Source organism: Synchiropus splendidus, chromosome 7, assembly GCF_027744825.2.
Source record: "Synchiropus splendidus isolate RoL2022-P1 chromosome 7, RoL_Sspl_1.0, whole genome shotgun sequence".
NCBI classification, from domain to species: Eukaryota; Metazoa; Chordata; class Actinopteri; order Syngnathiformes; family Callionymidae; genus Synchiropus; species Synchiropus splendidus.
The window spans coordinates 15,164,244-15,184,391 of NC_071340.1; the positions used below are offsets into that span (position 1 = coordinate 15,164,244).

The 20,148-nt window shown below is 42.7% G+C and overlaps 3 protein-coding genes across 6 annotated transcripts in view; 1 reads left to right on the top strand and 2 right to left on the bottom strand.

Annotated features, from left to right (window-relative positions):
* The window catches only part of LOC128763149 (phosphatidylethanolamine-binding protein 4), a 60,919-nt gene extending 59,086 nt beyond the window's left edge, over positions 1-1,833 (bottom strand). Inside the window, exons 1-3 of the mRNA XM_053871979.1 lie at positions 1,772-1,833; positions 1,085-1,188; positions 70-196 (exon numbers count right to left, since the gene is read on the bottom strand). Coding sequence (XP_053727954.1) covers positions 70-196; positions 1,085-1,188; positions 1,772-1,774 — 234 coding nt within the window. The 5' untranslated portion in view covers positions 1,775-1,833. The remainder of the gene's footprint in view (positions 1-69; positions 197-1,084; positions 1,189-1,771) is intronic.
* A 218-nt stretch (positions 1,834-2,051) lies between these two features.
* LOC128763018 (rho-related BTB domain-containing protein 2-like) lies at positions 2,052-11,422 on the bottom strand. Of its 3 annotated transcripts, none has more exons than XM_053871718.1 (10): positions 11,101-11,422; positions 9,507-9,708; positions 9,324-9,427; positions 8,657-8,842; positions 7,660-8,600; positions 7,473-7,591; positions 5,308-5,458; positions 5,133-5,221; positions 4,860-4,965; positions 2,052-4,780 (listed from the first exon to the last, which is right to left on the bottom strand). In XM_053871718.1, exons 1-10 carry the CDS (start codon positions 11,157-11,159, stop codon positions 4,575-4,577), a joined length of 2,163 nt encoding a protein of 720 aa, XP_053727693.1. In that variant the 5' UTR covers positions 11,160-11,422; the 3' UTR covers positions 2,052-4,574. The 3 variants fall into 3 exon arrangements, with proteins under 3 accessions (XP_053727693.1, XP_053727695.1, XP_053727694.1); XM_053871720.1 differs by lacking the exon at positions 11,101-11,422 and adding an exon at positions 10,908-11,051; XM_053871719.1 differs by lacking the exon at positions 11,101-11,422 and adding an exon at positions 10,762-10,893.
* Positions 11,423-14,224: 2,802 nt separating this feature from the next.
* Positions 14,225-19,909, top strand: ido1 (indoleamine 2,3-dioxygenase 1). 2 transcript variants are annotated; one of them, XM_053870948.1, is made up of 10 exons: positions 14,225-14,456; positions 14,740-14,835; positions 14,901-15,020; positions 15,769-15,887; positions 15,976-15,990; positions 16,064-16,163; positions 16,231-16,348; positions 16,416-16,467; positions 16,540-16,691; positions 17,279-19,909. In XM_053870948.1, exons 1-10 carry the CDS (start codon positions 14,367-14,369, stop codon positions 17,686-17,688), a joined length of 1,272 nt encoding a protein of 423 aa, XP_053726923.1. In that variant the 5' UTR covers positions 14,225-14,366; the 3' UTR covers positions 17,689-19,909. The 2 variants fall into 2 exon arrangements, with proteins under 2 accessions (XP_053726923.1, XP_053726924.1); XM_053870949.1 differs by having other exon boundaries at positions 14,227-14,456; positions 16,540-16,688.
* Positions 19,910-20,148: the final 239 nt, after the last annotated feature.

A 20,148-nucleotide genomic window follows, 5' to 3' on the forward strand; every position in this document is an offset into this window, starting at 1 on the left:
TATGCAGAGAACTTCTATGCGCTGCGGCGCTTCACCACTGTAGAAGACAAATAATATCATATTTCAGACCTTTTGAGCGGCAGCAAAGTATACCCCCGGCGCCCACCAAGTCGTGCTGAGTTTCTTTCTGAATTTGCTTGGAACGACCAGACACTCGGTGATGTCCAACTCCGGGTAGACGACCTCAAGACCCCCACTAGGGAAGAGAGAGGGTTGTGCACGTCAGTCATGATGACTTGAAATTCAATACGTTTATCCTATTTTGGTTACATTGACTTGTTCAGAAACACTACGCTGCAGTTCTAAATAAGTTGCTGCACAATTTCAGGAAAACATTTGCTGACACCTACTGGCTGACTGATAGATTGCAGTTAGCCTCAGAGCCAGTGGAAGTTTAGTTGGATAAGAGACACCACGGTCTAAGGAAAATGCCTGGATTCGTGTTATGGTGATGTCCAACAACACTTTGTCATAAGCTAACAGTTGCCCACGTTCTCCAAGGAATACTTATTTAAATTTTCTTCAAAATCTGGTCTTAATATATATTTTAACTGCCCTAAATCCAAACTGCTCCCAGCAAAATCTTGGCTTTCATTTCAGGTATGTAGATCACTAGTTAGAGTGGTCTACACAGGTATTATAATTTATACTCTTTTTTTATTATTATTCAATTTTGTGCTTTACAATAATACATTTTTCCACAGAAAAGACAACTTAATGATTATTTTCATTATAGAAATAAAAAAAACAATAAATTACAATACAAAAATGTCTAGTCTACTGTTATCAATCTCCCACACACACCAAAGTGTAACTTATAGATTAAATAGTTGTCTTCAAACAAGAAGTTACATCAGAACTTTTGTGTTGGTAAGATTGTCTGTCTGGCCTGCAGACAATGACTGACACATGTATTTACTTTGAAAGACTTTTGCAGCTACTGTGTTAGACTGTGAAAAGTCCTTTTGACTTTATGATTGGTCAACATTCACTCTCATTTCCAAACTTACAGTACAACAGATACGGTGATCTTCGTTCGACATGAATGCACCTACATGTGTTTGTAGCTTTTTCATATACTCACCGACAGATGGCTGAATCATCAGGACTGAATATCTCTGCTGATGCTCCCACATGGCACAGTCCCAAAACCCAAGCACACAGCACCAAGGCTGGCAGTTTTACAGCCTGTGGAAAGTCAGAAGTTCTGTTATGACATTCCATTAAAATTTTTTTTTTTTTTTTTACATTTTCCTCCCTCAGTTTCTTATCACAGTAACGAGCACTCAATTCCCAGTTACGGTAAAATGTCATCAACATATTTAGTAACCAACTAACTTGCCAATGTACAATAAAACAAAAACTACCCCTCACAACTTAGGGCATGATCATGAAATTATTTTTTTTTTCATCTAAAATTGATAACTGAGCAATCCTTCGCGAACATGTGTATTTTCTTGACTGCATGTAGCGCATGCGCAGTAAATGTGCATAAAATTAAAGTTGCACCAATCTATGCCCAGTGGAATGGTTTAGTCGCCACTACATAACATTGACATTCTCATTGACAAGTTAACTGATACGCTAGTTGAATTCGGTATTACACATTCAGGTACTTCTTCAGAAAGAGCAGAAATGACCATTCTAAGCTGGTTTGAAGCACAATGCTGCTTCGTCAGCAGTTAATAGTCGTCTAAGACATTGCAGCAACGCCTGTAAGTAAAAGAAATACGAGTCAAATACCATTTCGTGGCTTAGTTAGAAACATTACCATGTTTAAAGAGTCAGCGTCGATGCAGTTCCGCAGTCGCACCACAGCCTTCACGACCTGCTGTGACGTCACTTTTAAAAACAGAAAACATGGCGCCCAGTTTAAACCTCTGTTGTTGCTGCTTCGTTTTATTCAGTAAACAATATTTACACATTTCTAACACAACACATGCTACAGAATTTCAGATTTACAGGTTCAAAAACAATAAAAAGGGCTCTTTTGAACAGAAATACGTGATGACTTGGAAAAAGTCACCATGGCTTCGGACTCTGAAAAAACATTCAATTTTATTTATTTTTATTTTGTCAACTCTAAACAAGGCCTCTTAATCTATGCAAGAAGAGATTGTGCAGCATACAGTTAATCTTCATGTGTTCCTGGTGCTGCGACAGCTCCCTTTGGTTTGTGCTTTTCTGCAGCGGCAATAGTAGCACCCAAACACTTGGGAAAGGGCCCCAGCTTTTTTTCTTCATCATCATCTCCTCTGTTTTTTTTATTTTATTTTCTAAGTATTTATTTTTTCTTAATCAATTTCTCAATGATGATTTTTTTTTTCTTCCCGGAAAGCAATTTGAATTAGTTGCTACAAAGCAGTGCAAATTTGTATTTTCAAAGTCACACATTTCATTGTGCATAGTACAAAAACATTACCACAATAACTATGCAGTAGCTCGTCCGTTGCTTCGAGACAGTTTAAGTCATCGATCTATTTGTATGTACAAATTTCTTATTCCAATTCAGCGCCCAAGTCTACTCCGGTGTGGTGACAGCAATTTGGATTCATGCAGATATCAAGCAACTCTTCAAATGATGAAACCAATTTCATATCCCTGCATTCAGTTAATGGTTGTATTCCCCTGATGAATTTGAGTTAGTGACCTTGATGCTGTTAGCTTTAGATTGGTAAACCCTGTGCAGTGTTTGGAGGTAAGCGCTGAAAACACTTCATGTCTCACCACATGTTTTACATCCAAGTCAGGGAATACATACATCTACAAACACAGATGGCCTAGAGAGCACCATGTTACCTAACAGAGCAAATTAACAGACCACAGTACACCACATCTGTACAGTTAAGGCATGAGGTGTTGATGCAAAACATCAGCAGATTATTCATCAGAAATTGCACTGAGGAATGAAATGTGTCGACGTTCATCACCACCGGGGCATTGGAACATTACGCAACATTCTGCTTTTAAACCACACATAGTTACATCATTACGGTGTTATGTATTAGTCCGGTGCTCTGCTGGATGGGGGTGCATCTTACTCACGCTAATGCCTAATATCTAACCATGTAAATATTGAATAATTCGCATATTTAAAGTTGGTTAGCACTACACAAAAGTTGTTTATGAAAATATAAACAGCTACAACTAGTTTTAAACCCCTAATATATTTTTGGTGCGCCCTGCTATTGTTTTGCAGGTGCAGTAGTCACAAAATCAGTAGTTTGACAAGCATCTTCGAACATCAAATTATGAGCTGAAAAAAGGCTGGAAAATATCGGTTTCAGGTTAAAATCAAGACCTTGAATAAACCTATCCTGACAACTATGGTTCTAGCTATATACTACACTTCATCACAGACAAAACTAGACCCACGGGAAAAAAAAAAAAAAACATTTTTAAAAGTGTATAGCTTTGCAAAAAAAATACATGTCAGATAATTCAAGTCTAAATTCAAAACTGTATGACCCAGCAATATGATGTACACTGCCTGCAGTGCACACAAATATACCTAACTGCACAATGAAGTAGTGCAAGTTTAAATGGATTTCTACGGTATAGTACAATATACAGCTCTATTTATCGATACATTACTTGCTGAAGACTAGCCATTGTGTATGTATGAGACAATCTTGAACATGGAGTCAGTGGGGTTGTGCAAAACAAGGTTGTTGTTTTTTTTTAAATCAATCGGAATCATTGTTCATCCTTCTTCTGCCTCGCTTTTTCAGAGCATGTCAACGCGCTTCTGTCTTTGGGGGGTGTTTCACTGGAGCGCTGCAGACGGATGTTTCACATCAGAGTAAAGTGGAGTCCACAAAATGCATGAGGGGAGAAGGTCCTCAGAGCAAATGTGATAAACACGTGGAGTCTTTGAAGGTGCAGCCAATGATTCTCACCAACAGTGAGTGATCATGAGCTGTTATTTAACAATCAAAATATGATTTAAATTCGCATCAAGCCACTCTTACATAAGCAGGAGATTATTTTCATCTCACCCAAAATGAAATACAATTCTTCCACAATTCTTTTGTCATGTTGAAAGCACTGCTTTGGTCAACAAAAACATTTCCTGTGCCCACACACACATCTATAACACACATTTAACTGTGTGGCGACAACACAAGCGTCGAACATAATACAAAAGTAGTTAAATACCAGCAGCTTCTGAGAAACAGTATAATAACCATCCATCTGATGAAACACTGTTTGTATGGTGTTGTAGATTGTATTAACACTTAAGGGCAAAGTGTCGTATCTCTGAGACGTAACATCTGTGTAGATTTGCTGGTTTTGCAGCTGATAAGCAGCACTTGGTTAGCGGTCCGGTTGGAAACATGAAAGTTCTGCGGCAGAGGAGTCAAAAAGCTTGCTGGAGAGCTTTGTCCACTGGATAACGACTGAAGTGTGAGTGGCCCTCAGGCGGGTCAGCCAGAGAAGGTTATGTCTAATTTGCAAATTCAATAGGAGGACGATCCGCCTGCAGACACCGCGATAAATAAATACACAACATGACTATAAACATCACAGGCTTGGATCAGTGATGTGGCTCCTCATCTGCACCCACTGCTGTCTCATATGATTGCAGATGAGCCAGAAGAAGGAGAGTTTGAATTCGGGGAGGAAGGAAGGTTCCAGAAGAGCCATTTGCGTTTGCATTGTCGTCTCTGGTACAAGTAGTCCTCTTTGTCTCGCTCCTTGCGTGCTCTTTGGTAGTGGTCGTCCTCTTTGAGATACCACACTGGCGGCCACCGATGCTTCTCAAAGTAGTCCTGGTTCTCTGCAGCATAAGTGACAGTTAAGAAACAAAGAAACCTATTATTCTGAAAGTAAATTATTTCTTTAGATGTCTTGGCTACCTGTGGACTTTGACTTCATGTCACGAGGAAACTTGCGACAAACACTGTTGTAGTTGGTGCAGATGTGATGAAGACACCAGCCGGTCAACTGCTGGGCACCATGAAACTGTCCAATGCAAAAAAGGCAGTTACTTATTACTTTTGGGAAGATAACCAGCAAGTTTAAGCTAAGGTCTTAAAGTTAAAGATGTGATAGCAGACATTCCAGTTTGTTGTTTCTCACATCCCCCTCCAAGTTATTGCACCTGAGAGATGACTGACAGATGACAGTACCTGAGCCATGTCCAGATAGACCAGAACATCTCCATCAATGTCAGCCCCCATCATCGCTGCCTCTGTCAGGACAGTAACAGTGTAGAGCTCTGAAAGAAACGCCGCAGATCACTGATTTATGACCACTCAAAACAACCACACATTTATAACGCCCCTGAAATGAAATCCGTTGTACCCGTAAGTGCAACCAAGTGGGGGAGGCAGAGACGATTGGCCAGAACGATGAGTTCCATCGCATCCAGGTCAGTGCGAGAACAGAAGCGTCCCGTGTACAGATACTCCAGCACGGCCCTCATGCAGCTGCGAGTGGTGTTGGGGAACAGCACCTGGAGAAGGATATGAGAGCTCACTGGACTTGCTTCTTTCTGCGTTCTTATTTCAGTGATCCAAAAAAAGAACCTCAGCAAAGTAGGACAACTAAGTCAACTTTGGTCAGCTCCCGCTGTCAATGTCACATTAGGATCAGAGAAGTTGCTTTAATTGTATTACAGCAGATACACAATCCTCTTAAACCACCTTTAGTAAACAAACAGTTTCCTGATCCATGTGTTTATACAGTTCTGCAGGAAAAGTCAAACTGTTTTTCAAACAGAACTAAACTTTAACTGTGTTTAAAGTTAGGGCCTGACTCTTCGCTGTCCACAAACAAGCTGCATGTTATAGTAGCACTCATGCGGACAGAGGAGTGCTTTAATTCACTTGAGTACTGGTGAACTCGGGACCCTCCACGCAGTCCAAGAACAGGCAGTGGGTGGCCTAAGAATAGCAATGTGGTACCGCGTGCTCATCGACTTTTGCCCAGTAACACCTTTGATTCACTGTATGTTTATATATCCAGAGAGTAATGAAATGAGGAGGAAAGGTGTGATGAAGGAGGTCACAGAAGATTGAGGCTGATGGGAAATGCTGGAACACCAAGAAGTATAGTATAGTGTTATCAGTAGACACCTCAAGGTTAAGATATTACAAAAATTCATTACTCATGGTGACTCATCCTGTATTTCCTGGAATCAGTCACTGAGCTGCGCTGGTGGTTGAAGTGTTTTACATGTGGTTGTAGAGGGAGGAGGTTGAAGTGAAACTGAGATCTTTATATTAATCTTTATATATATTAGAAATGTATTTTATCTTGTTCACTTCATGTTATCCTTTGTCACTCAGAAATATGTTGAATGTGACAGAAACATACATTTAGAGAATCATATCATGACATTATTTACTGTTTGCATTAAGTGCACTTCTATTTACCATAAGAGATCAGTGTGTGTGGTAAGTTATGACAAGGTTTCTTGAACAGTTTTTCCAGTTCTTCTAATGAAATATTCAACTATGTTGTCAGTATTTCAGAATGCTGAAGCTCGATGACTGTTAAAGATGGAGGCTTACAGGAAAAGAGAAGGATCTACAGTGCGACCCAAAGTTTGGGATGGAAGTAAATTCACTCATTTAATTTTTTTATGACAACACCAGGCAGCATCCATAGTGTAACACATATATACATAGATGTTCATCTGATACTTCTGAAGCTTCTACGTATTTCTGTTTTTTTTTTTTTTTTTTTTTACTGTTTTCAATCTCTGTTTACTCCAGATATTTGATAGAAACAAGCCTATAAAAGCTGCTCAATTTGAAATATCAAGTGTCCGCCACCTGCTGCTGTAAAGTAGTTACTACACCAGGCTTCAGATACTCAGATTTATCAGATGCACTTAGGCTTGTTTAAATGCCACGATGGTGCAAGTCGCAATTTTGTGACGATAGCGCCCAAAGGGTTATGTAGTATTATATGTACAATTTGAAATACATTCATAACATCTTCTATACAGCCTAAATACTGCATTGTGTTGTCTCATGAATGTAATAATAATGCATTATAGATGAGTAAAGTGTAACCAAAAATCTAAATAAAGTAGGACACTTAAAATAAGGAGAGACGCCACTCTTAGTCTTATCAAACTATTACATTGTGATAGATGTGGTTCATGCTAAATTAGTATGTCATTTCAAGCTCTCTGAAGTGATGATGCATGTCATCGAGATGTCGCCCCACAAGACCCTCCATTTATCAAGCTGCCTTTGAACTAAAGAAGAATGAACTATTTTTATCATCACTGCTTTTCAGAGGAGAGGCGAGGATGTGACCAGGTTTGTTGAGTGGGAGTGGACGTCAGTGTGATCCTATCTTTATCCAGTATAGAGGTCAACAAATGTTGTGTTGTGTGTGTTGTTTGGTATAAACCAGGTCCCTGCATGCAAGCTTTAATGGTCACAGCAGTGCTTATCTGATACTGCAAAACAATAGCACCGGACACAAGGAAAGTGAAAAATGACATCAGTTACCTCTTTGGTGCAACTCTCCACAAAAGGTCCACCAAACATAGCTGCCATCCAGTCACAGCTGGAGATGAGAAGAGGCTTGTGTGCCATGATTGTCCCATCATCCAGCTTGAATATTACATCTGTGTTTCAGACAGAAGGGTTGAAGCACTCTGAAGATGAATTACTTCTCAATGACAGGGATAATTACCAGAAAAGGTGCCTTTGGCCAAGCACTCCTTCACTCTGTTTGTGCGGCGGACATGGAAGGCTTTGGTGATCTCTTGGTTCATGAAGGCTTCGTTGTTGAGAATGTTTGCCACCATCATCCGCAGGTCGAAGACCTCCAGCAGCTCGGCGATGTGTGCAATATGCATCAGTTCTTTTTCGTTCTCGTCCAGCTGGCCTGTGTACAGGTACCGTAGGACGGCTCGAAAGGGCCCCAGCTGCATGGATTGGTCCATGTGCACCACGGTCATCGGCCTCGGGCTGTACGACACGGGGTCATCCACCAGCTCCTCTTGGATGCTGACAAAAGCTCGGCTCCATGACGACAAAAGTCGGCCTCGTCTTCCTCCCTCCGAGTCTTTCAAGGTTCCGTCACTGGTGCAGGCCCTCAAGTTGGCTCTGTCTCCCTCGTCGCTGCTTTCACAAACGTCAAAGCTAGCGGCGCGCATCAGCAGTTCTCGCCCCGAGAGAGGAGCACGATGGGGTCTCTCGGCCTCCTCATTTTGTGTGTCCATAATAAAAAGGTCATAAAACTTTGAAGAGGACGTAGCCAAGTAAATCTTGTGTGCAAAGATTTTTTGCCGCTCCTGCAGGACCAAGATGACGTCAGCGCAGTGTGGATCCTCCAGAAGCCCCACGGGATGCTCCTCTGTCGTGGATGGGGGCGGAGGTACCGTTATGATCGGGGGTGGCGGTTTGGGAGGAAGGAACGGCGCCTGAAGAAGGGGCCGCTGCACGTTTCGAAGGTGAGATTTCCAGAACTGCAGGTGGCGGCGTGATATTAAAGCTGCTCGTATCGCATTGTCAAAGACGTCCTTGACGCCGAACTGAGCCACAACACTGGTTTCATAATACGGCACTCCCAACTCTTTGGCCACCTCGCGACCTCTCTCGGGTGGGAGTATCTCATTGGATTTAATAGGTCTGAAAGAAGAACGCGTGTTAATACTTCATTGTAAAGGTAACCCAAGTAGTAGTACCTCGCCAATGGCCTCCGGGCCCGGTTTACTGCCTCCAGGTCGGCGTAGCGTAGATCCAGCTGACAGCCGACTAAGATGACCGGAGCTCGGGGACAGAAGTGTTTGATTTCTGGGTACCACATGGTCTTGACGTGGTACAGAGAGTTAGGGTTGGCGATTGAGAAGCACAACACCACCACATCAGACCTAAAAGGACGACAAGCATGAATGACGAAAATATAGAATTATATTCAGAATTATGCACCAGATTAGTTATGTTAGCTATGAATCACAGTCATTTTATGAATATTCCATTAAGCTATAGTTTTGTTTTTTGTCTTTGTGCCAAATAACTTGAAAAGTTATAGACAGATTTGGATGGAAAATTCAGGGAATATGTGAAATTGAAGAAGGAGCAAATGACTGTTGCAACACAAACAGTGCTTCTGCTTATCCGCATCTTTTAAACAACTCGTCCTACTTGACTATCAATACACATTTGTGTGACCAAATCTCCTCAGATCTTATGTTATTAGCTTGCTAATAAAGACACTACCACCACTAGCAAACCCTTCCTAAAATGAGTTCTGAAATGCAGAGGATTTAGATCATAGCGAAAGTGGAAACTCAGCTGGTCCAAGCTTACATGGATGGGGGATGAGGCTCCCATTCACTGTAAACAACTGACCTCCCATAGGCAAACCGTCGGTCCTTGTGATGGTCTCCGAAAGTATCCCAGAGGCGGAGTGAGACGCTGACATCATCCACCACATCCCTCGATCGCTCCAGCACCTACAAATACAGGTTTTTAAATCCCATTCTAAAGCTAAACAAAACACACCTACAAACAGCAAGATCATTTTCCACTTACTTCCTGGCACACTCTGTACTGGTCTATCGCCCAAACTGTGGGCACATGCGTTGCAAGCAGCTGGTACTGCGTAAGCGTGGCGTTGCAGGCCCGAGCACAGATGAGGCGGGTCTTTCCCACGGCATTGTCCCCCACCACCACACACTTGATTGTCTCAACGTTCGGCCTCTCATAGTCCATATCAGCATCTGTCAAATGCGACCTGTCGGGACACAGAGAAGCGGAGCGAGCTGCATCAGCGCCTGAAATCTAAACCTTTTGTCCTGGCCGCTACAGGAACTGGGATCAATGTGGATACGAGACACTGTGACTGCCTCCTCGACTGCACGGCCTGCAAAGCTTCAATGGACAGTCTCGTGACTTGCCTGTGCCCATTCACAAGTTCTATTCTTGAGCCAGATATAGCACAGCTTAAAGGGACAAGCAAACAGGCAGTTGCAGCAGAGACGGAATGTGTGCACCTTTAGAAAACAAATGTAATGAGAAATAATATGTATACAGGGTTCATTTTTAAATACAGAGAGACATGACCACTTCAAAGCTCAGTCCGTGATGCATCCTGTATAGAAGTGCACTTCTGTATTTACAGTTCACCCGGTGAGTCATCAGGTGAGAGCATTAAGCAGGAGCACTCCTTGACAGGCATTTCATTTATGAGCTATTTGAATGTTCATCACCTACTGAAAACACAGACCAGCTTGTAAAAACAAAGTGCAGCTTCATAGTGAAACAATGGTTTAAGATAACACATGAGTGATGAGTGCATTAACCTACATTTTAACCACTGTGTATGGCACTTCAAGTAGAAGCCATCATGTCGATGACAAAGAAGAGGTCTGTCGAAGCCAAGGTCATTGTTCTGGGGCTATTTTTTGGTGTGTTTGGGGAGGTGCACTCAACACCTGTGTAATCCTATGTGAGCTTTATGTATGTCAGCTGTAATCAAGTTAAAAAAAAAGCAGCAGATCCAGTCCACCTAAGATAGTTTCCAAGGGAACAGTAACCTCACTGCACATGAAACACTACTACAACACAAACACATCAATGAACGTGCACTGTTTAAAGACCAACCCTGACTGTCAGTAAACACCATGTGGGAAAGGCTTCTCTGATATGTATGTCTAACGCTGGCGAGGATGATGAGGATGATGATGATGTCCCCTCACGCAGCCATTCATAAAACCCTCATTCACTGACATCACACTCATCATCTCTGCTGGCTTCCTAAAGGGAAGAAGACATCTGACAGACTGACCTTAGTCTGGGCCGTGTTACTATAGAAACACGTTTACGGCTCATTTGCAAATAAAATGAGATCAAGGTCGCATAAGAGCGAGCGTCGTCGAAGCAAATCCACCCGCATGCCGCACCGTTTGGTCGATAAAAGGGTTCGGATCCTACCGGGAGGCAGCGGTGCTCCAGCAGCAGCAGCAGCAGCAGCAGCAGACGAGTCAGGAGGCTCTGCTGCATTACTGGTTATGCAACACCCCGTCACTGACTCTGGAGCCTGTTTATGTGGATGTGCAGTCATCGCACAGAAATCACCAAACCAGCCCGATCCTCTCGCAGGAAGTGTGTCATCGTGTCGTCTTACCGCAACATGAGGAAGAGCTGCACCGGGCTGCGGGAGGAGGAAGTGGGGCGCACGTCCATCCGAAGCGGCGTCCACCTGCCGAGGCTCCGCGTTCGGCGTCATTTTAAAAACTATAAACAACGCAGAAGGCTAGAGAGGAATCGGCGGATCGCCACCGTGAGAGAGAGAGAGCCGAGCCGCGATCCACCTCCGCTGACTCCCAGGCCTCCGGCTAATAATAGAAAGCGAAGGAAAACGCTTTCATTACAAAACACTGATCCACTTTAAAGAGGCATCGATCTATTTCCTCTGCACCTAAGCTGCTTAGAGTGTAACACTTGGCTTCTCCTCTGGACTGAACTTTGAGGAGGATCACATGCTTCTCCTGTTTACTGTCGCTGCAGGAAGCGCAACACCTCTAGTAAATAAAGATGTAGGGGTCAAACAAACAAGTTATAGGTCACGACACGTTTTCATTCTTCTTCTTCCCTCTCTGGAGATTGGAGCCTACCAGACTGTTAACAAACAGCCACTCATTCAGTCACCTTCAGAGAGTTACCCTGAGGTAGAGAGGAGTGAGGGAGGAAACGGGACCCAGGTTGGCCACAGAACCAGAGTTGCCTCAAACTCAAACTGGATTCCAACCTGTTAAACCTACTCACATACTGTGCCTCTAAAATCAAACTCCGGCACCACCAGCTCTCCAACTCTCAGATGTCAATTGCTCCAGTTTTAGCCTTCACCCTGTGGCTTCCTGCGCACTTTACATTTTCAGATTGGTAGACCTCTAGACCATATCTGAGCTCAAAGAATGTGGTGGTTGTCATTCGACTCAAAAGATGTGTCAATCCAGGATCTTTGACTTTGACACGCTCTCAGTGAAGATTAGGTTCCTCAAAGGTTATGGCGTTGAAAGCTCAATGACTTTACACAACTGGGTTTTCAGCCAAGTACAAATGTCCCCATTTACTTACACTCACTACATGACTAAGGAACGTGGTGTCTTTACTTTTCAACCATCAAAATAAAAATCTTTGTCTGGCTTTAATGATGAAAACAATGTGGGGCAATTTTGCCAACGGCTGTGTTCTGTTTCAGGTGACTTTAAACAGGTATACAGGAGGATATGGGATGGATGCTGTTGTTGTTAAAGGTTTGAAAAAGTGTCAAAAAAGGAAGAAATATTTACCCTAAACTATAACACAGTAAGTGAACCAAGACAACGTTTCATTTGTGTTTACACTGAGTTGCACTAATGGCGACTTGATTCAGCTGCTGAAACTTGAGAACACACACAGTCAACCAGTTGCACAACCACAAGAAAAGGGCAAGTTAAAGTGCACCTGCATAGACATGATAAACTGTACTTCCACGTGATCGTTCAGCAGGCCAACAGCTGCAGAAAGGAGCTGAGAATTGTGATGAATGGAATACAAAACAAGTACAAATATTCGAAATTATTTCTCTGTCTCAAGCTCTAGTTTTGAACACCAAAAAAAGGAGAAGTTGTCTTGAAGCGGCAGCAGCACTTCAGTAATGAATGTGGAAGTCAGTCGGTCACAGATGATCAGCTCAGCTATTGACCTTTATCTCTGCTTTAATGTTGTTGGCACAACAGCTCTATCGGAGGGGTGATTACTTTTAGCAACAATTGCCTTACCACTCGCAGGTGTTCAGAGCCATGGTGCCCAGAGGGTGCGAGGCCTTTGGCTGCGTTCTGCCTCTGAGAAGCTCAAATCAGAATAATCCACGTTTATCACTTAAATATTCTGCGGTGAACCATCCACTTGTGACAAAGCCGTGCAGTGTTCGAAGGTCTAACTCCTGCAGAGCGCTCAAATTACAGCCGACCCGTCCACTTTCTCAGCACATTAAAGTCAACGCTGCTGCTCAGCCACTGAAGCAAAAAGAGCCCGGCTGGTTGTTAACATAATGACAGTTTAATCGTTAACATTATGAAGTGGAAGCGTTTCACTCCGGACTCTGAAGTGCAGTGATGTTACATAATATCACTTACACTGCTGATTCAAGACAGTACTGACCAACACCAGTAAAATAAATATCGATATAATGATGACCTGATTCAGTAGTTTTTTTTATTTAAAGCACATGATGCCAGTCACATAATGCCAGTGTTTAAAAATAGCAAAATAAAAAATAAAAGGTCCTTGAGTTGCAGTCATGTTAACCATGACATCGGAAATGAGAACCTGATGATTTTATTAAACCAAGTTATGAGTTGGATTCAAGGGGTCGTGCTATATGACGGTCAGTGACTGCATTACTCCACCAGGTGGTGCTGACAACCTAGATATTCTGTTAACTCACGCACCCAAAACTGACATGTCGGTCAGTGAAGTTCACTCTCATAACCTAGTGATCAGTGGGCAAAAAAATCCAAAGCGTTTATTCATGTAATTCCATGAATTGTCTGCAGGGGGCTGGAATCTCTCTATGAGTGGGGGACACACTGGATCGGTCGCCAGACTCACTTACCTGATAACAATTATATTAGAGTCACCAATTTACCTATTCGTGTTTTTGGACTGTGAGAGGAAATTGGAGCGTCCAGAGGAGACCCATGCAAAATACGGGCGTCACACAGAAGTTGCCTCATGCTGGTAACCTTGTGAGGCCGCAGCACCAACAGCTACTGTGTGAATGTTTTTTGTTGTTCGCGAATAAAGTTACTAAAATATTCTGCCTTTTTAGTCGTCTTTGAAAAACCAAGCTTCTTTCTCTGAGACTGAGCACCAAACATATGACTGGGTGATGGGGGACAGAGGAATATTGATGTCTGGTTTGGTAACCAGGAGAGGAAGGACATTACGTTGTGCAGGTCAGACAGTGTTGGCCATGACGGAGAGCAGGTGAGTAAGCATCTCACCCAGACTAGCCTGAGTTGAGTAAGCCAAGTCGTCATGGGTGAAAGTCAGGTTTTGATCAAGAGAGAACGGACCGCTGCTCAGCCATGTCAAGCTGAGGCTCATGCACCAACATGTGCCTCTGGCAGAAAAAGCAGTTGAGCGTCATCATGAAAAGCAAGAGATTTGAGTGGGTGTTGAAATATCCAACTCCATATCAAAAACCCAGAACTTCATGACCTCGATTTGAAGTTGACAGGTATCTGGCATAGATGTTCTCTGTCTCACTCCATATCAGGGAAACATTATTGAACAGGATGTAATGATTGACGGTCTCTTCAGTGGACTCTGAACCAAGGGTCTCTTCATCCACGCTGTCACTTCAAAGTTGTTGTGAGTGAATGCGCGTGGATCGTTTCCTCTATGGCGTCTCCAGTGCCGGACCAGAATCTCTTCTCCCTGGACCGATACCACGTCTCCACAGAACTGGGATTCATCCTGCCTGGACCTCTGGTAAGGTCCCTCACCTGCTCACTTGTTTGAAAGTCTGATCATCAGATTTATGGCTGGATGGCTCCAGTAACTGGATAAATTGACTGTAATGGAAGTGAGTTTCAGTCGCGACTGTTGCGCCCACACTGCTCTCATTTGTTACTTAACAAGTCTTATTGATTTAGCCTAGTTTCGGCCTGAATGCTTGCTTCTCCTTGAACTGACAATTTGGGTTTAACTTCATATTATCACATAATTGCTCACAGTTTTTTAACTTTTATGTCTGTTTGGTGGACATGAAAAGGATGAGCTTCCAGCTTACTTCCAGCCATGGATGGATATTGCCAGACGAATCCCAGAGCTGGTGGACGCTCACCAGCTACGCTTCCATGTGGACAGAGTGAGAGGATATCAATCCCTGAGTGAGGTGAGCAGTGGTTTACTCAGGGTACTCCTTCTGTGCAGATGCCTCTTCTGAACAGCCAGTTCCTGAAGGGATACAGAGAACTGCGCCTGGCTCACTTGGCGCTCGGGATGATGACCATGGGCTACGTCTGGCAGGAGGGGGAGAACAAGACCGTTGAGGTGCGAACATTTCTTGTCCTTTCCTTGGAGAGGGTTGTACCTTCGTATATTTTTGTTCTCCAGCTCAATAGCGGTTGTCTATCTATGTGTGGCTAAATTTAGCATGATGTTGCATTGTGGTAAATGTAAACTAAATATTGGCTGTAAAATATGTTTTTAAAACTTTCAGGAGTATCTTTTACACCACCGCCATAATGCGAAAAATATTTATTTATTTTCTCTGCAGGTATAACTAAAAAAGTAATTTGTTTAAAATGTTATATCAAATGGTTATAATAAATAATAAATGCTTCATGAAGGCTTAAAGTCAGAATATATGAGAGAGTTAGATGAGGGGAAATATATATGTAGTAATATATGAAATATATAATATAGTAATATATGAAAATAAATACAAAAACATAAAATAACATACAGAGAGATTTGGAATGAATAAAGGTCACACAGTCTTGTAATTATGATTTAATTTACTAATCTTATTTCAATATATGGGATTTATTATACATTTGTATTAATATAAGTGTCAATTCGATTTCTCTCGCCTTATATAAAAACATGTATTGAATCTGGTGCTTCCTGACTCATGAAAAACAATGCTAGCAGGGGTGTGCTTTTTGAACCGTCAATAATAAAATAGGTTTATAGGTTTGATCAATTTAAAGAAGTCAAACATTACAGGGGGAGATGAAATATGTACACCTCCTTTGGCTTTGCTGATTTTCTCACACTTGATTCACACATGCTCCAGGTTCTGCCTCGTCCTTTGGCTGTCCCATACTGGGACGTGTCAGTGCGATTGGGACTGCCCCCAATTCTCACCCATGCAGACGCAGTATTGGCCAACTGGAGGAAGCGAGATCGCGAGGGGTGAGTGATGCTGAATCTTACCGGTTTGTTGCACTCAAAACAAATATTTATTTTTGATTTCTTTTTCATGCGTCACCCCTGAACGCAGACCTTTCGATATATCGTAGGTTCCTCTCAATATAGCCACACACTGTTTGATGAGGCTGCACAACTTTGACATCTCTTACGTCCTTCAGGAACCTGGAGATGTTGTTTAGTCTGCCTGGTGGAGAAAGTGTGCATGGTTTCTTCATGGCTACATTCTTAGTAGAGCTGTCAGCACTCCCTGGCCTCAAAGTGAGTTTGAAAATGTACACATATGAGGAAACCTTTACTTCTAAAGTGACAAGGTTTTCTGTGGCAGAGCATTCCCGCAGTGATCAATGGAGTCAGGCGTGGTGACAGTGAAGAGGTGGCTGCTGCTCTGGAGGAAGTCAGCAGAGCCCTGCAGAGCATGACGGACACCTTGAAACTCCTACATGGTTGTCACGCAATACGACTTCAAATGAAATAATAATAAATCACCAATAGGAAAATTTATCTCTGCAGTCTACGTGGACCCCGCTGTCTTCTATGGCATCATGAGAATCTTCCTCTCTGGGTACTCCATCCTCTGACTCTTAATATTCTTAAAGTATGACACCAAGATCCTTCTTGTTTTCTCCATTTACAGGTGGAAAGACAACCCCTGCATGCCAAAGGGTCTAGTGTATGAGGGCGTCCAGGAGGAGCCGATGGAGTTCTCTGGAGGAAGCGCAGCAGAGAGCAGCCTGCTACACTGTTTTGATGAACTCTTGGGTGTCAAGCATCATGCCAAAGGAGGTGGTATGAAGTTACATCTTAAATTATATTAATATAACATTGGTATTTTTATCAAGGATGCACCAATATCAGAGTAGTGTCTGAGTACTCGCATTTGAGTAGGATACTGAGTATATGACATAAATTCATTGCTTTAAATTTGAAAATATTCAAATAAATATTATTCCTCAGTATGTTTTTATTGTACATTGGCAAGGGTCACAAGTTTCACTGCAGTACAAGCACAAATTTAACAAAGCCGTAAAGTGGTATCGGCTTCATATCGGTATCGGTGGCCATTATATGAGTACTAGACCGATACCTGATACCAGTATTAGTAAGCATCACTAATTATTGATCATTATTTCAAATTGTATTGATGAAATAAATGTTGGGGGGGGGAAGCTAAATACAGGATTAAGTAAGTTGCTTGGCGAGCGGCGGCACTTTTGAAGTGTTTTCCTAGTTTTCAATTTTATTATTATATGTTGAAGAAATATTGTTGACAGTGAGCTGACTGTTTTAATAAGGCTTCAGATTTCATGTCAGATTTCAACATGGCGGCTGCACACAACCTCTCCATAATACCTGACGTCACGGTTCTGTTTCAGGAGACTTCCTCCTGCGGATGAGGGACTACATGCCTCCAGCACACAAGCAACTGGTGCAGGACATCTCAGCACAGCCGTCTCTCAAGAGATTCGTCCAGGAGCAAAGCAGCGAGAGACTCACCCAGACCTTCCAGCTCTGTCTCACCAAACTCCTGGCCTTCCGCAGTTATCACATCAATGTCGTCAGTCGCTTCATCACAGTTCCTGCCGCTCGTGCCCGACAACTCAGAGACAAAAAGAGCCCCGATGACGAAGGGGAGATGGTGACTAAAGCGCCCACTGCGCTGGAGGAGAGGGGCACCGGAGGCTCGGGGATAATGGTGTTTTTGAAGACTGTGAGGGATGAGACAAGAAAAAGTTTGCTCTCTGACAACAGTGAAGAGAAGCACCAGGCTGATGAGTCATGGTGACCCCCTCTGACCACATCAGTCTATTTATAAGAAAGTCAATTAAAGCACGCTGCTTAAAGGGAAAGTGATCGACCATATCACCGGCATGTTGCTTTTCAATTTAACCCCAAATTTATCTGATATGAGTCTCTCTTTTCAGTTGGAATACCAATGGAACAGCCTTCAATGGCCCCATAAATGAGCAACAAGGAAACAACTTTAATCCCAGTCTGACTTCGAAGTGAAGTGACAGCTGGCTTTGGTCACAACTACTGAGCATCTCACTCAAGAATTTTCAGGAGACTTTGACAACTTTCAAGCAACAAGATGATTTGTGAAAACCCTGTAACTATTGTTACTGAATTTATCCAAGTCTTGCAACACCACCAAATTTCAAACAAGATTCCCCACCAATCTAGATGGTGAAAAACAGACCCCTCAAATTTTGATCTCAGGTCATAGGGTGAGATTTGACGGCTTGCGACCTGATGGGTAATGGTTCAACGACGGTGGCATGTGTTCCAGACTTTTGGCTGTAATCACTTATAAAGGTGTATTGTATTATTGTAGTGTTGGGAAATTGGGAATTAGCATAACTGAAGAGAGACTGAGAAAAGTAAACTCATGAATATACATACACAGATCTTCAGCTAGTCCGCTTAGTCCTCTTCAGGGTTAAAGACATGTTTAACTGGGTTTAAGTAACCTGTAGAAGTCAAATGACACATTTAAGGGCTCTGGATATTAAAGAACTTGAAGCAACTTTTAAAAAGATGAGGTTCATGAATCCATGTAATAGGAGACTTGCTTTATGTCCTGTATAGGCCACTGTAGTCTGCGGGGGGACCGTGAGCAGTGAGGAGTGTTATTGAGCTACTTCCTGCTTAGTAGAACAAACAAATGTGGAGGAATATGTTTCATTCACAGACTACGCTATAACCTTTTCCCCCCGGTCAGCTTGGCGTCTCTATGTGTGTCAGTCGCTGTTCCCTACCCATTGGTCATTATTTGAGCAATAATGCGCGACTTTGACAGAAAAAAATGTGAGGAAAAGAAAGAGACTGGCTCCTAAACATGAGCTGGTTCTTCCTTACTTTATGTTCTGTGTATGGCGGTGTCACTCAGCGGATGATTTTTTGTGCATGACAAACACAGCTTGCATGTGAAATGGTTCGCTTGCAAGAACACAGAGCCCTGCTAAATAAGAAAAATGTCAGTGAAAGTTGACCCCGTCTGCTCAGGCCAGTTGTACCAACTTCACAAAACAAAGCATGAAGGGGAAAAAAGGATGTAATTAGGACCAAAGATAGCCGCCCTGCCATTTGTTTTGTAGCTTGATGTTCAACATTGTTCGGTTGCCAGCATGATAGCAGTGAGTCCAACCTGATATGTTGCTAGAAAACACTCAACACATTGGCAAACTGAATCTGAACTCTGTGCCAGGAAAATCCTTGTACCTCACCTGCTCGGCTTGGCTTGCGTCATTAGCATTTTTCTGTAATTGGGCTGTTATTTTTGACCGTATTACAGTTAAACACCAGCGTGCATCATCATTCTGGAATGATCGCTATCGTACGGACACTGCTGTCTAAATATAATCGGTTACTAGAAAAGAATGAGGATGAAAATGCTTGGCTTGTGACATCGTGTTGAGTTTATCATCACCAGAACAAAACTGTCTGCTGCTAACATGAACATTGGTGCATAGTGGTTTTCTGCATGAAGGAATAAATCTTTAGGCCTCTTGATCAAAACTAGATTTTCAGATGTTTTCTTGTTTTCCAACTGAAAAATGACTGAAATCTCTTCCAACACCACCGTGGGGCAGGCTGGAGCAGCAGAGCATGTTGACTTAGCAAACCAGTGTAAGATGTAAGTTGGAGAAAGTCACTGATCTTAATCCTTCTTCCCACAAAATAATCTTTTCCTTTCATCACTTATGTCATTTTGCAATGTGTTGAAATCTCTCAGACACCCAGATGTTGTCGGATAAAATATCAACATGCAGGAACGCGGCCTTCTCATCTCTTAAAATGATCAGTCTTTGTTGCTGCTTTTATATTCCAACTGTACATCTTCTCAATGAGCTTGTCATGTGGAAGGACAAAGCACAATTGAGTGCAGGGATGCATCACTTATCAGAATGGTTACCTCAGCACTCCTGCAAGCCAACAGCCCACATCCAGCCCTCACATGCCCCAAAACACTTCCTGGAGTGAGAGTGCGGAAAATCCGGCAGCGATAAAGGGATGGATTGTAACTTGAATGGCTCATGCCCCTGTGAGCGTCACTTGTTTCTGCAACGACAGCTCAGGTGGTTTTGAACAATAAACGCAGTGTGAGGCTGAAAAAAAGTCGTCTGTAATTATACGATCAGATCTTAAGTTTCCCATCCTCTTTGGGAGCTGGTGAGAAAAAGCTAGATGTGTGAGATGAGAGGGGAAAAGGAGCACATGCTTCAGCTGGTGTATAATGATCGGC

Bases quoted from the DNA above. Each gene is read 5' to 3' on its own strand.
- LOC128763018 (XM_053871718.1), bottom strand. From the start codon at position 11,159: ATGGACGTGCGCCCCACTTCCTCCTCCCGCAGCCCGGTGCAGCTCTTC. The intron at 7,592-7,659 runs GTAATTATCCCT...TCTGAAACACAG, and splicing joins GGCCAAAGGCACCTTTTCTG to ATGTAATATTCAAGCTGGAT. The intron at 4,781-4,859 runs GTAGCCAAGACA...CTTATGCTGCAG, and splicing joins CATGAAGTCAAAGTCCACAG to AGAACCAGGACTACTTTGAG.
- ido1 (XM_053870948.1), top strand. From the start codon at position 14,367: ATGGCGTCTCCAGTGCCGGACCAGAATCTCTTCTCCCTGGACCGATAC. The intron at 16,164-16,230 runs GTGAGTTTGAAA...TTTCTGTGGCAG, and splicing joins CAGCACTCCCTGGCCTCAAA to AGCATTCCCGCAGTGATCAA. The intron at 16,468-16,539 runs GTACTCCATCCT...CTCCATTTACAG, and splicing joins ATGAGAATCTTCCTCTCTGG to GTGGAAAGACAACCCCTGCA.